General features: G+C 34.0%; 1 protein-coding gene across 2 annotated transcripts in view; it reads right to left on the bottom strand.

The window, feature by feature from the left end:
• AP3S1 (adaptor related protein complex 3 subunit sigma 1) overlaps nucleotides 1-15,894 on the bottom strand; it is a 57,778-nt gene that overhangs the window by 33,344 nt on the left and 8,540 nt on the right. Inside the window, exons 2-3 of one of the 2 annotated variants that reach the window (XM_063086868.1) lie at nucleotides 5,989-6,080; nucleotides 2,725-2,836 (exon numbers count right to left, since the gene is read on the bottom strand). The exons of the other annotated variant lie outside the window; for it this stretch is intronic. Of the exons in view, the coding sequence (XP_062942938.1) occupies nucleotides 2,725-2,836; nucleotides 5,989-6,080 (204 nt within the window). The remainder of the gene's footprint in view (nucleotides 1-2,724; nucleotides 2,837-5,988; nucleotides 6,081-15,894) is intronic. 2 annotated transcript variants of the gene reach the window in all.

Raw genomic sequence — 15,894 nt, 5'->3', positions numbered from 1 at the left:
ATTTGCTGAAGAAGCAGATGTGGCAGACAGAGAACTAGAGTCAAGGACAAATACTCAGATTTTGGCTGGCTCAATTGGAAGAATGGAGTTGTACTTAACTGACATAGGAAAGACTGCAGGAGGTACATATTTTTGAAGGAATATCCAGATTTCAGTTTGGAACATGTTAAGTTTGAAGTCTTTATTGTATACCCAAGTGGAGATGTCCAGTAGACAGCTGGGTAATCAAGATCAGGAATTAAGAGCAAAGATCTGGGGCTGAAGATTCAAATTTTGGAGGCTTAGTATATAAATAACATTTACAAGATCACCTAGCAAACGAATACAGCCAAAAAAGAGAAGATATCAGAGCACTGAACCCTAGAGCATTACCAACATTTAGAGGTGGGAGAGATCAGGAAAAAAATGAAGTAACAAAATGAAGTAAGAAATGAAGAAAGGAATGAAAACGAAGCTAGTAAGTTGTCCTAGAAGCCAAGTGAAGAAAGTATTTCACGGAGAACAGTGATCAACATCTTAAATAAAGGACTGATGAGAACCCTTGGATTCAGCAACTGTAAGGCTGAAAGCCTGACTGGAGTTGAGTTCAAGAGAGAACAAGAGAAGAAAAATTTGAGTCAGTTTGCACACTTTTTTAAAAAGTACTTTGCTGTAAAGGAAGGGAAAAATAGTGGCTATAGAGGGAAGTAGGAATACGACTTTAAAAAAAAAACATATTATAGGCTGGTGGGAATGGTCCAGAAGAGAGAGGAAAGAACAATGATACAGAAGAAAAGGGAAGCATTGCTAGAGCAATGAAGACGTAGAAACTAGTATATAAATGGATGAGCTGGTCTTAGCTACGAGCATGGTAAGTTCAACACTAATAGAAGACAAAGTAGAGTACATAGGCACAGAGGTAGACAGCTCGGTAAATAGTGGAAGTCTGAGGAAGTTCTTTTCTTATTGCTTCAATTTTCTCTGTGGTTTTAGGAGAGAAGATAATGTATCAGTAGTCATCTAGGAGTATGAGAGAATAAATGGACCAGGGAAATATAATTACTGGGTAGTATTAAGGACTCAATGAGATTAGGTATCATGAATTTAAAGTGTGACTAGTAAGTATGGTTATGTTTTTTTCCTCTAGTTATCTTCATATGTATGAGTATAAGCAAGGAGCTAAGTATGTACAAGGCTATGACTTTCATGACTGACCATGGAATTTAAGTTGGATAAGGAAAGTAAGACATCAGTAGGATCAGGCACAGTAAAAAATGATAGATTTAAAAACTGAGGGTCCTAACAGGTCCAAAGACTTTTTGGAGTAATAGAAATACTGATATTGAAAAATATGAGGTGGTGGACGAAGACAGGAAACTGTGAAATTGAGATTAGGAGAGGTTGCAGTTTGGATAAAGATAAGGTCTAGAAATGACTAGTAAGGTAAGGTAGATGGCAACACTGATTGGAAGAAAGGAGCTCCAGGTTTGAAGACATCAGGATCCTGGAAAAATTATACATATGAACATTAAAATCATCAAGAATTATAACACAAGCAATATTGAAGCAAATGTCAGTGAACTAAGAACCAAAATCTGTTTGGAGACAATTCTCCATGGATCTCATGTTACTGTACATATTGCGAGCAGAGGTACTTAATGTCTTTGTTCTGGACTATCTTTTCAAGCATGCTTTATAACAAACGGCGCTGGAAAATAGAGTTTCTTACTACGGAGCAAAGAATATGTTTACCTACATCCTTGGAACAAAGAGACAGTCTCTTCCTCTCAAACAAGGGTAGACATTAGAAAAGATTCCAGTTCCCTAAGCTTAGGGCTCCTCATCTGTAATACGATCCACTGTGTGTATAGGTATCATCTGGCCCTCTTTACATCACACTTTGGGAACTGGGGAACCAGCGTAAACAAATGTTGTTATTTCAGCTAACACATTTGCTGTCAGTAATAAAGTCTTTTGTCTCTGGCCCAGAAGTGTCCCCGTCTTCTGCCAGCACCCAAGAATCTGCGATAGGTTAACTTGTTAGCTTGTAAGTAGAGTACAATCTCAGATCCCTCAGTTCTTCACAAAATCACCAATAAATGGGAGGCAGGGAGAGATGACACAATCAGATCGGTAGAAGGGGGTACAGTCCAAAAACATGAGATAAAATCTGGAGGTGTTTTAGAAGAGAAAATGGTCAGGAAAAATCAATAAGAAGCCAACAGAATAGCTCCAAGCCCAATGGTATAAAGAAAGCAGGAGAGAAAAGAGCTACAACTTGAGAGGGCTATAGGGTAGTGTCATGGAGAAGCAAGATTTAACTTACTTACAGCAAAAAGGTGAAGTAAGAGTAACAGAAGAAGTTGAAAACAAAGAGCAATTTGCTGAGTTCCACGGACATTATGAAAGATTTTTAGGAGACAAGAAGAGGTTGGTTTTAGGGTCAGATTTGGATACATGTGATGAGACCCATGAGTCTTGGGCTCCTAGTGGTAACTTACATGAATAGGAAAAAAGGGCATGATGAAACTAGCTGTGATTATTCTGAATCAGATTAAATTAGTCTGCCAGTTTCTACATATCTTGTTTCTCTTTTACCCTCCCAGTATCTACTATGAAACACTTTATTTCTTACCAAGCAAAACATCATTTTAGAAAATTTAGAACATCTGAATTTTAAAAAATGTAAACTGTTTTTTAAGTCAAACTGTTATTTAAGACAGTAAGAGTCAAGTGGTAACTTACTTGAATTAGATCTAAAATGCCAAGCTCACTTTCTGAAGAATCCACACAGAAGACAAAATATAATGTTGCATAATGTCTATAAATCAGTTTGTTGTCGGATCCTCCAATTAATCTAAATAACAAAACAGAAACAATTGGAATGTTATATGGAATGAAATGCAAAACATTTTCATTAGCTCAAGCAAACTGACAATTTTTAAAAAAACTTTTGTAAAACAAAGGTAACATTCAATGGCATAGTGTTCAAGTGAGCTTATTTCAGAGACTAATTAAGGAAGCTGTTTCCTTCAGAAATGTCAAGTAAAAGAAGCCAGTGCTTAATTTTTAGTTCACTCATTCACTAACCCACTCACTGAGTAACTAATATGTGCCAGGCACTGATAGCGGGTAAGGCACAACAAACAAATGATTATCAGATCAAAACAGGATGATGCCATATTGAGGGGTTTGCTACTTCGGACTGGGTATTAGGAAAGATTGACACTTCATCTGAGATCTAACGATAAGCAGCTGACCATGAAAAAAAATTAGAGAAAAGCACTTCAGGCTAAGGTAACCACTAATAAAAAGGCCTTGTCATCAAGAACAAAGTAGGTATATTCAAGAAAGAGAAAGAAGGCCAGTGGACAAGAAAAGATCAGTAAAGGATAAGGTCAGAAAGTAGGCAGAAATTAGACCATAGTGCATCTGTAAGTGCTTACTAGATTTAATTTCACAAGCCACAGTAAGTTATTTAAAACTGATTATCAACTAGAAAAAGAAAAGAATGACATTTCCTAAGTTCTGGAAAGATTTACCATGAAGATCTCCTCCAAAAATGCATTGTTTGGGAATATAAATGCAAGAAAACTGAGCAAAGAGATACTCAATTCTTTCATCAAATACTTTTATTTATATTAATTGAAATTTCAGCATTTTAAAAATAATTTAGAATCATTCGAAACTTGTTATATTTTTCTAAATATAGTTTACCTATTTCATAGTTAAATTTACAATAATCAGTTCACCTTCTCAAAGACCCTTTAACACAAACAATTTAAAATTGAGGCTAAATGTAATCAAAACCAATAGAACATTCAGACAGAATACAGAAAAAATAGCAACTTTCTTATTCAGTAAAACTAACACTAAACTTACAAGTTCTCTAGAAACAATCTCTTTAAGTATACACTACTTCTATGTCCTCTAATAGCAAAAGTAGAAATGACCTTTGACAAGAATTAAAAATCCCTACTATGCTAGTTTTCTAGAAGAGATATTTAATTAAAAAATATGTACATGTACTTTAAAGATTCTGAGATTCTATTTATAGACTATGATTGTAATTGTTCCCTGAAAGAGACACAGAGCACAAACAGCAGGCTTCCTTCATCCTGGACCAGCAATTTGATGATTATCTTAAAACTTATCTTCTGTTCTACTTTAAAAGTAAGACCAAACTTTTGAAAACTATTAGTTTCAAAATGGCCATTAATGTTACCAAAAGAAAGCAAAGATATTAATACAGCAAGTACATATTTTGCCTTTAAAATATAATTTCACCTTTAAACTACAGAACAATGCTGATACAAATTCTTGTATGGAACGCAATATACCACATAAAACCACAGAATTTTAGGATCCTCTTAGTCCAAATATCTCATTTTACAAAAGAAAAAACTGAGGTCCAAGAATTTAAGTGACCTAACCAAGGAAACCAGCTTGTTAGTGACAAAACCAGACTAGACTACGTATGTAGCCTCATCTTTTATGCAATATTTGCTTCCGACTTTTTATAAGGCTGGAAAAGAATAATCACAATTTAAAGCCATAATTTCTAGTTCAAATAGTACCCTAGTTAGATCAACCAGATCTTCTTACAGATCAACCAGATCTTCTTACACATCTATTACATGCACTCCACTATGATGGGTGACAAATTTCCTATAAAATCAGAAATTAAGAGGCCAGGATGAAAGAAAGTAATTGTAATGGCAAAGACAAGCAAACTCAGAAGTTTAAAAGAAATTAGTACAAATAAAATTAAAAAACAGAAATAAGTACACTTGTCTCAACTATTAAATTAGAAGCCTTGAGTTAATAAAGTTTACAAATTATATGTATGCATTGTACAGTAATTTATGTAAGTAATTTATGGTCAGATAAGAATAGATTCTGTTATTCAAACTATTTTTTGAAATACACATCATACATATTAAAATATAGAAATGTATAGGTTTTTCTGATTAATCTGTGATTACTCATAATGAGTCTCAGCTAAAGTTTAGTTTCTGAATTATCAATAAGAGAATGTCTTATTAAGTGTATTAATTATATAAACAGGGCAGTGAACATTTATAAAAACATTTGAAAACAAACTGTTCATGCAACCCATTAATTTAAAAATAATACTTGGCAAGCTAATTATATGTAACTCTTTATTTATTGATTTTAAAAACAGAAAAATTTATTAGCTGAACTCTAATCCATATATAGGTGTGTAGATAGACAGATTTGAAAGACAGACTTCAGTCTTGTTTGTAATAATATAACAAAGAATGTAATCTAAATTTTTATGAACGTTCACCCTAAGGAATACTCTATAGTCATTAAAAATAATGAGGTTGCTCTAGATGTGTTTACATGCAAAGCTTTTCAAAATATTAAGGGAAAACAAGCAACATAAAAACGAACATATATAGTGTGATCTCATAAGTAAATTTTTTTAAGGTTATACTTTTATATGTTAGTCAATGCAAAATTAATTTTCTGGACGGATACACAAGAAACTGGGAAGAATCAGAGTTGAAAGAGGGAGACTCCTATTTTACATTTTATACTTCCCTATAATGTTTGAATTTTTACCATATGAATTATTACCCTTATACAAAATGCCCTTACAACATTTGTAAAAAGAAAAAAAATTTGCATATTTTTAAATTTAATTTTATTTTTTTAAAAGAGAACCAGTAAGGGGATCTTAACCCTTGACTTGGTGTTGTCAGCACCATGCTCTCCCAAATGAACTAACCGGCCATCCCTATATAGGGATCCGAACCTGTGGCCTTGATGTTGTCAGCACCATACTCTCCCAAGTGAGCCACGGGCCTGTCCTGCATATTTTTTTTAAAAGTTCTTGAAGTTAGATTTATATCTAAGATGGGGCAATTAATTCACCTAATACAATTAATCAAAATTACAAAACTTTTACCATAAACTGATTAAAGAGTATATATTTTAATAATATAGTAAAACATTAGAATGTCTATAAAATGCTTTACTTACAATCCTCCTTCTAGGAAATTACAAACATTTTCATCTCTCTTAGATACCAAATGGAAAGTCTCCCTGATGATTTGCTGTTGTGTATCTTCACTCTGAGAAAGAATAATTCATATACATTAGGATCAAGTTTATATGTGTAACAGTATTTTAAGAATTTTTAAAATAAAAAGTAGTAATAGAAGAAATAAAATAAAAGGTAGTAATATGTGTCTAGGAAATCCATCTAAGAGAGGAGTCCTTGGAGAACTAACTACAATTACATCTTACAGAAAATCAAAACCCAACGTTTTTTGATGAAAAAACAACAACAACAACAACAATAACAAAACCCCCAGTGCTTTATAGTTTGCAATCACAATAAAAAATAACATTTCTAAGTTTCAAATTCCAACAAGAAAAATATTAGATGAATTACATATACTAGTAAAAGGAAGACTAGATATTAATTAGTCAAAGTTCATTGTTTCACAAATGAATATACTGAACAGAGAGGTAAAGTTGCAAATAATTCATGTACCTAATCTATATTTGAATGGAAGACCACACAGAAGTCTGAAGCTTCCAATTAAGTTTAACCTTTACTAAATGCATATTGAGGTAAGAGTCCATCCATCTTATTCATCTTTATATAAGCATGACCTAAAACCAAGAGTTGGTTCAATAAATATTTACTAAATTCAACCAAGCAACTCATATCCCAGTAAAGAAGAATCAGCTTTGCAAACATTGCAACAGAAAAGTGAACAAAATCATGAACAGGAATTTCAGGGGGAAAAAAATATGATGGTCCACACACAAATGAAAAGATGCTAAACCTCAATAGTAATAAAGTGAAATACAAATTAAAATAATAATGAGATAGCAGCTCCACATGCACATTAGCAAAACTGTAAAAATATGACAATATCAAATGTTGACAGAGATGTGGAGCCAAAGAAACTCTTATCCCACCAGTGGGAGGGTAAATTGTACAATGACTTGGGAAAAGAGTTTTCTGAACCAGCACTTTCACTCCTACATACTATTCTAAACTATATAAAACCACTGTTCTTGAAGGTTAAAAACAATTTCATGTATAAAATAAACTCTTAACCTGTGCACCAGGAGACACATAGAAGATTGTTCATAAAAATACTGTTTATAATAACAACAAAAAAAGCTGAAAACAACCCAAATGTCCTTCAATCACAGAATAGATAAATTATGGTGTACTCATACAATGAAATCTTATAAGAAGCAAATTGAAGAACTAAATTACATCCTTAAATATGAATGATTCTCAAAACAAAGGGGAAAACAGAGGGTAGCTGAGCTCTGACTGCCATACAAAACACCATCAAGTGGGTGGCTTAAATAACATAAGTTAATTTTCTCACAGTTCTAGAGGCTAGAAGTCTAAGATCAAGGGCCACCATGTTCATTTCTATTGAGAGCTCTCCTCCTGTCTTGTAGACAACTGCCTTCTCTGTGTCTTCACTTGGTAGAGAGAGAGGGCAAAAGCAAGCTCTCTGAAATTTCTTATAAGGGCACTAATTTCATAAAGAGGGTCCCACCCTCATTACCTCATCTAAACCTAATTATTTCCCAAAGGCCCAAACTCCAAATACCATCACATTGGGGGTTAGGGCTTCAACATATGAATTTTGGGGGAACACAATTCAGTCCACAGCAGGAGGCGAAAAAGCAAATACCACAATGATTCATAATCACTCCATTAACATAAAATTCAAAAACATGCAAAACTAAATAATACATATGCAATAAAAATAAAACTATAAAGAAAATCAAAGGAATAATTAAGACATTTCAAAGGATTAGTTGCATAAAAATTAAATTCTCTAACTACACTACATTGCAATTAAAAATAACAGTTAATAATTAAAAACACGTTTTCAAAAAAATCCCAAACAGGCATCCAAATTGAAAAGGAGCAAATACAACTACCTCTTTTCACAGATGACATGATCTTATACCTAAAAAACCCTGAAGAATCCACAAAGAAAAATGTTAGGGCTAATAAATTCAGCAAAATTGAAAGACATAAACTTAACACAGAAAAATCCATTGTATTTCTATGTTTTTTGGAGGTTTTTTTGGCAGCTAGCCAATAGAGGGACTAAACCCTGGACCTTGGAGTTATCATTATCAGCACCATGCTCTAACCAACTGAGCTAACAGCCAGCACTCACTATATTTCTATACACTTGCAATGAACAATCTGAAAAGGAAATTAAGAAAGCAATCCCATTCATAATATCATCCCACCAAAAAGAAGAATTAAAAAAACACTTATGAATAAATTTAATAAAAAATGTGCAAGACTTGTACACTGAAAACTAGAAAAGACTGCTGAAAGAAATTTAAAAAGTCATCAATTCATTTTGTAAGGCAAACTTAACACCCATACCAAATCAGACAAGGAAGCTATGAGAAATGAAAATTATACGGCAATCTCACTAATGAACATAGACACAAATTTATTTTTTAAAACATTGGTACATCATTTATTCTAGTAACACCAGGTTGGTTTAGTATTAGAAAGCTGATTAATGTAATTTTCTACATTAACAAAATATCAATGCTAGAATGTATACATAAAATGTGGTTTATTTGTGCATGTAATATTACACAATAAAAATGAATGATTATAACTAAATGTAACATCAAGAATGAACCTCAAAAAATGTTGAATGATTTTAAAAATGAAGTCAAAGAAAAATATATACATTATGACAATCTTTTTTTAAGTTCAAAACATGCAAAACAACAATAAATTGTTTAAGGACAAAAATACATGGTAAAACAAAAATGAGAGTATGATTTAAAAAACTCAGAATGGTGGTTATCTCTGAGTAGAGGGGGAACAGAATGGAACAGAAAAGAGAGATACAAAAAGACTTCAAAGGTATTGGTAATTTTTCTTAAAAAGGGATGGTGAACACAGTAGTTAGGGTATTATTTCCTATACCTTACATATATAAATACATAAATATTCTTTTGTGCCTACTCAATATTTCATAAAAAATACTGAAAGGAGGGAGGGAAGGGAAACGCACTGTGTAAGACAGCTGCCCTCTTCCCTCCTTTGGTGTGCTTAATCATCTCTACCTGCTTCCTTCTAATCTTCTTCTGGAGCTAAATGGTGTCCCTTGGATGACCTTACCTATCTTTGTGGTTTCAACCATGTTATTATCTTCCTAATGTTTAATTCGTCTATATTCTTAATGCCTAAAAAGACACTCTTTTCTCAGTTGCTGATGATATTTCCAGCTTCCAAATGGACATCTCCACTTGTACTCCATAAAATTATATAAAAACTTAGATGTTAAAGACTAAAAACATTACATTTTTTCCTAAACCTATTATTATTATATTTCTAATCTCAGTTAACGGCATCATCATTCATTCCAGTATCTTATGCAAAAAATCTTTATGATTCCTTTTCTTTCACTTCCCATGTCCATTCAGTCACCACCTGTTAATTCTACTTCAGAAACAACAGTAAAGCTAGATTCAAAGACATTATCTCAATTCAGATTCTTATTCTTACTCAGAATACTACAAGAGCCACCTAAACATTTACCCTACCTCCTGTCTCCCTACCCCAGACTGTCCCAACATGCTGCTAGAATTACTCCCTAATAACAACAAAAACCCAGTATTTATTATTCCCTTTCTTAAATACCAGCAGTTTTCATCTGACCTAAAATACAAACTCCATACCATGCCATAAAATATCCTCCAAAATTGAATCCAGACCTACCTTTGAAGTTTCACTATCTATTTCTTCTCCCCTATACAATCTGTTCCAGCCACAATGAACTTCTTTACCATTCATTCCCTTCACATTTTCCCACTTCTACCTTGGAACACCTTCCTCACTCCATTCTCTAGCAATACTATTTAAAAGACACAGCTCAAACATCACTACTTCTATGAAGTCTTTTTTGACTCTCTCAGAAAAAAAAATCGGTTGCTTCTTCCTTCATGCTTCCTTGGTACTGTTCCTATGTCTAGCATATACTTATAACAATGTTCTCAAATTTCCTTTGTAGACATCTGAACTCTAACACTAGAATCTGAGCTTTATATCTTAAATGCTCAGCAGAGTAGCTGGCATAGAGGAGCCAATAAAGTGTATGAATACGTAACTTTGTAATCTAGAAGACAGGACCCACATCCATTTATATTATCCAATATCTGGATTATCTTACACACACACAGAAGGCAATAAAGTTAAGGCAGTATGGTGTAGGAGTTAAAAGTATGAGTTCTGTTCTAATTAAGATGGTAGATTAAACACATATACTTTGGCTGCCTACCCAATCCCCAGCTAAAACAATATTAAGGGGCATTTTTTTTTTAAAGGCATAAACCCACAAGGATGAGGAGAATGGGAAAGGAAGACAAAAACAAAATTTTGAAAAGTGGTTGCATGAGTGGTAAAGTATCAAGTAGACCTCAAAAATTAAATCTTAAACTGGTGAGAGGAAAATCTAAGAACTAACTCAATTTGTATCACAAAATAGCCAAAGGCTCATGTATTGGTACTTTTAAGTACTTCTGGAAGTGAGGATGAAAAGAGGAATGTAAAATAAGGAGCACTGACTAAAAGTCTGCTTTAAAAGCAATAAGGATCACTAAATTCCCTCTGCCATCCCCAAGAAAAGTCTGTAGGACTATTCCCAAGAACAGATAAAACAGAGGGTCTTTGGAGAGCAAGGGGTACTATGGTAGGCAGACTAATGAAGATAAAAACATTCTAATCCCTGGAGCCTAAAAATATGTCCCCTTACGTGACAAAAGGCCTTTGCAGATGTGATTAAATTAAGGATCTTGATATGAGGAAATTATCCCAGATTATCTGGGTGGGCCAAATTTCATCGCACAGTCCTTAAAATCCGAGAGCCTCTCCTAGGCTGCGGACAGAAGGAGATGTGACTACAGAAGAACCAGAGAGATGCTATGCAGCTGGCTATAGAGAGGGAGGGCAGAACATGAGCCATCTATCTCCAGGAGATGGAAAAGGCAAAGAAATGGATTCTACCTGACAGGCTCCAGAAAGGGATGCAGCTCTGCTCATACCTTAATCTTAGCCCAGTAAATCCACGTCAGATTTCTAACCCACAGAATTGTACCATAATACGGTTGTGTTGTTTCAGCCACTAAGTCTGTGGTACTAATCAGCTGAAAGTAATTACCTGTTGGAAGGGGCAAATGAGGGAAGGGGCAAATGAAGGAATGTTATTTTTCATAATCTTATAGAACTATTAGATTCTTCAACCTATGAATACACGTAACTTGGATAAACAAACTAAAAGTAAAAAAGGGAGGGAGGAGAGTGTAGAGGGTACTAACATTAAAAAAGTGCATGTACTTCACAGGGCCTTATAACCTTTAGCCTAGTAGGGCCACAGCTCTTAGATTAGAAGGACCATAGTCCTTAGATCAGGCTGTAGCTTAGTAGGATCTTTATCTTAGTAGGACAACAGTCCTTAGCCGTTAGAATGGCCAAAACCCTTTAGTTTAGGCTGTAGCATAGTGGGGCCACAGCCCCGTAGTTTTAGCAAGGCCAAAGCCTTGTACTTTGAGGAATAACCTAACCTTTTAGTATTGCACAGAGAAATGCTAAGCTTGGGAAAAAACAGAAAACTTTCACAGGGCTTAAAAGTCTCTGGTGGGGATATGAGAATTGTAAGTGAGCATAAGTAAGTGCTTGCTCTAAGGGCAGATGCCCTTGGTGCAGCTAAACCTAATTATGGGAAAATATGTGTACTGAAAGCTTCAAGGCTACTCTGCCAATTAGCGGCTGGTTCCACATTTCACTTTTACCTGCTTCTCTAAGTTTCCTAGGGAACTAAGTGTTGCCATAACGATTATCTCATTGGTTCTTCTGTATTTCACATAGCTTAGTTTTACGACTCCTTTGATGGTAAATTGATTAAACTATTTTTAAGTTGCACCTGCTTTAATGAAAATTGTTAGGTAGCCAGTTTGTTTATGTTTTCACTATGACTGATTAACCACCTGTGTTCTTCTCTGTAACTTTTTGCCTGGACAATAAAAAACCAAGAAAAGCCCTGATTTGGGGTCATTTCCCAGGAATTCCTCTCTCTTGAAGAAGTTGTTCCTTGGATTTAACCTCTTCAGGCCTCTCAATTCTCAGGAGAAATAGGGTTTGAATAATCCATTGCGTCTCTGTCTCCATCACCCCAAGGGAGAGGTGACAGGAGAGTATGGAATATGCAACCAGACTGGGTTTACTCCTGGATGTGCTCTTTATTAACTGTGTAACTTTGGGCAAGTTACTTAACCTCTCTGTGCCTGAGTTTTCCTCATCTGTAGCATGGAGAAAATAACTATATCTACCCCAGAGAGTTGTAGTGAGGATTGAGTTCATATACAGAAAGCTCTTAGAACAGTATGTAGCACATACTTAGCATGCATTAACACTGACTAATTTTAAGTATCTACCTCTGGACCCTATCTGTAAAACAAGCTCCAGAAAATCAATGATAGTATAAAGATCTTATAGGGAGTTTTCTTTTGAGGAAAGTTATCCTTTTGCATTGTTATTGTTTATCAACAAAAAAAAGGTTAAATATGCTAAGCTTTATATTTTATTATTTTAACAGTGAAAGGAATTTCTCATATGAACTCCAATAGTCCCACCTGGAATCATCCTTCTTAGAATGCTGGCAATTCTCAATTAAGAAAATCAACATGGGAAAGAACGCCTTAAAATTTTAATCATACAACCAAAGTCTAAGCTAAGATTAAATAAATCAAGTCCCTGCTGAACTAAGACAATTTCCCTTTCTTTAATAATTAGTTCAATTTAACAGCTTTCATAGAGAAGCTTGGAGCTTACTTCAGGGTCATCAAATTTCCTAACACTATAGTTTCATAACGGAAGTCAAAAAGAGATACATTTCAGTCGGTCACACTCCTAGATTAGATCAGTTAAAAGACAACTAGAGTTATATAAAGGCAACAGACTTTATTACTTAAATACTTCTTAAAGCATTAATGAAAAACAAAAATAAGCTAAAAATTCAGGAACCTACTAATAAACTTTCTCTTTTCCTATGTTTCCTTCCTGAGTTTATGCTTATGTCATAAAAGGCAACTTTAAAATAAAACTTTCATCTAATCAAACATTAAATACGTCATTATCCTCATCATTCTTAAAAAAATTTTAAGAAAATATTTTCTTAAAATGCATTCACTCACTCCACTAGATGTCAGAATATAGAGGATTACCAAGATGAAAGAGAAGTAGATCCTCTATTCAAAGAACTTATAATACAAGAAATAAAATATGAATAGTTATTTTAAATTTTTATTTAGTGTTTTGTACCTTGCCTTTTTTATATTCCAAAAAAGAAATAAGTATCTTTAGAATGAAAGTTTGAGGGCAATCTCTAACATAAGAGCAGTACAAATAACATACTATAAGAAAGGGAACAGTGATTTTGTGCAACAGTATTATTATCTTCAAAGAAAAGTGACAGATATCTAGGAATGACCTTAAAGAATAGGTAGAATTCAGAAATATAGAGTATAGGTAGTATGAAGTTGCACGGCATTCAAGATAGAAGGAACAATTTGGACAAAGGCATGGAATCAGGAAAATAAGAGCGTGTATGAGGAATAATAATTAGTTCATTTTGCACTAAAAGGAAGATAAATATGAGTAAGCCTCAGAACAACTGAACATTTAGGAATCGTGAAAAAGAGAAGGCCCCAGAGCAAAGAAAATTCAGTGAATGTGCTTTTTGCCAGGCCTCTCCTAAGTGGGAAGTCTGGATGGAGACTCTGTGTATGTGGGCAGGTCTCACTTTAGCCAAAGTATGCAAAGAACCAGCAATCAGGATAGGGTATCCTTAAATCCCAAACAAAAAGGGACTAGGGCACCTACAACAGAAACTTTATTAGTACTCCCCAAAATGTTTCATCAAATTTCTTTGGAGAAAAACCCTCTGAAATTTTCCCTTACGATGTATAAAAAATGCTTTGGAGAACAAAGAAAGTGCTAAATAAATGGCAGCTATTATTAACACCCTAAACCATCACCTACCTCACTAAGATGTTTCTCAGTTTCAGTGGCAAACACCTTATTATTTCACTTAAATAACAAAAAGCTGAGAAAGTGACAGACTGAGTTTGAAATATTTAAGGAGAGTTTGAACAACGGTGGTACAACGGTGGTAGCTGGAAGGTCTGAGAACTCCAAGAAGAAGGTAAAATTTGGGGGAAAAGGTTGAGGTAAGTTACCAAGGCAATTCAATGGGAAAGAACAGTCTTCAACAAGTGGTGTTGGAACAACTGGATATACACATCTAAAAGAATAAAGTTGGATTCCCAACCATACACCATACATAAAACTAAGTCAAAATGGATCATAGAACTAAATGTAAGAACTAAAGCTACTTAACTGTTGGAAGGAAATATAGGTACAAAATTTTATGACTTGAATTAGGCAATGCTTTCTTAGATAAAACAACAAAAGCACCAGCAAAGAAAAAACATAAACTGTATTACATCAGAATTCAAAACTATGTGCTGCAAGTAATATCAGCAAGAAAGTGAAATGACAACCCATGGAATGGGAGGAAATATTTGCAAATCATATATCTGACAAGAGACTTGTATCCAGAATACATAAAGAACTCCTACAACTCAATAATAAAAAGACAACCCAACTTAAAAAAGGACAAATAATTTCAATAAATATTTCTTCAAAAAGAAAGATATGCAAATGACCAGTAATCACATAAAAATATGCTGAACATCATTCGTCATTAGGAAAATACAAATCAAAACCACAATGATATATACCATTTGACACCCACCAGCATGGCCAGAATCAAAATGACAGACAATAACAAGAGGTGGTGAGGATACAGAGAAACTGAAACCCTCACACACTGCTGGTAAGAATATCAAACGGTACAGCTACTTTGGAATACGGTCTGGCAGTTCTTCAAACAACTAAACAGAGTCACCATATGATCCAACAATTCCACTCATAGGTATGTACCTAAGAGAAATGAGACCATATATGTACAAACAAAAATCTGTACATGAATGTTCACAGCAGCATTATTCATAGTAAGTAGCCCAAAACTGGAACCAACTCAAATGTCCATCAGTTGATAAATGGATTAAGAAAACATGTTATATACCCATACAACAGAATATTATCTGGCCAAAAAAAGGGAAGAAGTACTAATATATGCTACAAAATGAGTGAATCTTGAAAGCATCATACAAAGTGAAAGAAGCCAGTCACAAAAGATTACATATTTCATAATGTGATTTACATGGAATGTCCAAAATAGACAAAATTATAAAGACAAAATATATTAGTGATTGCCGGGGGCAAAGGGGAGTGGGTGACTGCTAATGGGTTCTGAGTTTCACTTGGTTTGATGAAAGTGTTCTAAACTTAGATTGTGATGATAGTTGAAAGAGTCTTAGAGAACTTTGTATTTTGTAATAAGTTAGTTCAATCCAAAGCAGGGCCCACCTAATTTAAACACTAGGATCTTTGAGATGAAAAATAAAAGACACAATTCATCCTGTGGAAATACAAAGTATTTGAGAGCAATCTCTGGAATGTTCTCTAGTCCCTTAACTACATGGTCTTCCAACCAGGAGTGGAAAGTAGCAAGTAGGAGTAATAAAAGTAACTATTACTATTAGTTTAGGTAACAATTACTAAGTCCTTATTAGGTGTCAGGCTTTACAAGCATTTTCTTGTTTAGTCTTCATCAAAAAAACTTTATTCAAAATTAAAGTCCACAGAAGAAGATAGGTTAAATAAATTATAGTATACCACACAATGAACAATTAAGTAGTCATTAAAAAATTATTTTCTAGATGTGACACGAAAAGAAAAAA

This window comes from Cynocephalus volans, chromosome 2, assembly GCF_027409185.1.
Source record: "Cynocephalus volans isolate mCynVol1 chromosome 2, mCynVol1.pri, whole genome shotgun sequence".
Taxonomy (NCBI): Eukaryota; Metazoa; Chordata; class Mammalia; order Dermoptera; family Cynocephalidae; genus Cynocephalus; species Cynocephalus volans.
Note: the sequence above shows the minus strand (reverse complement) of the source record. Positions and strands in the feature narration are given on the sequence as shown.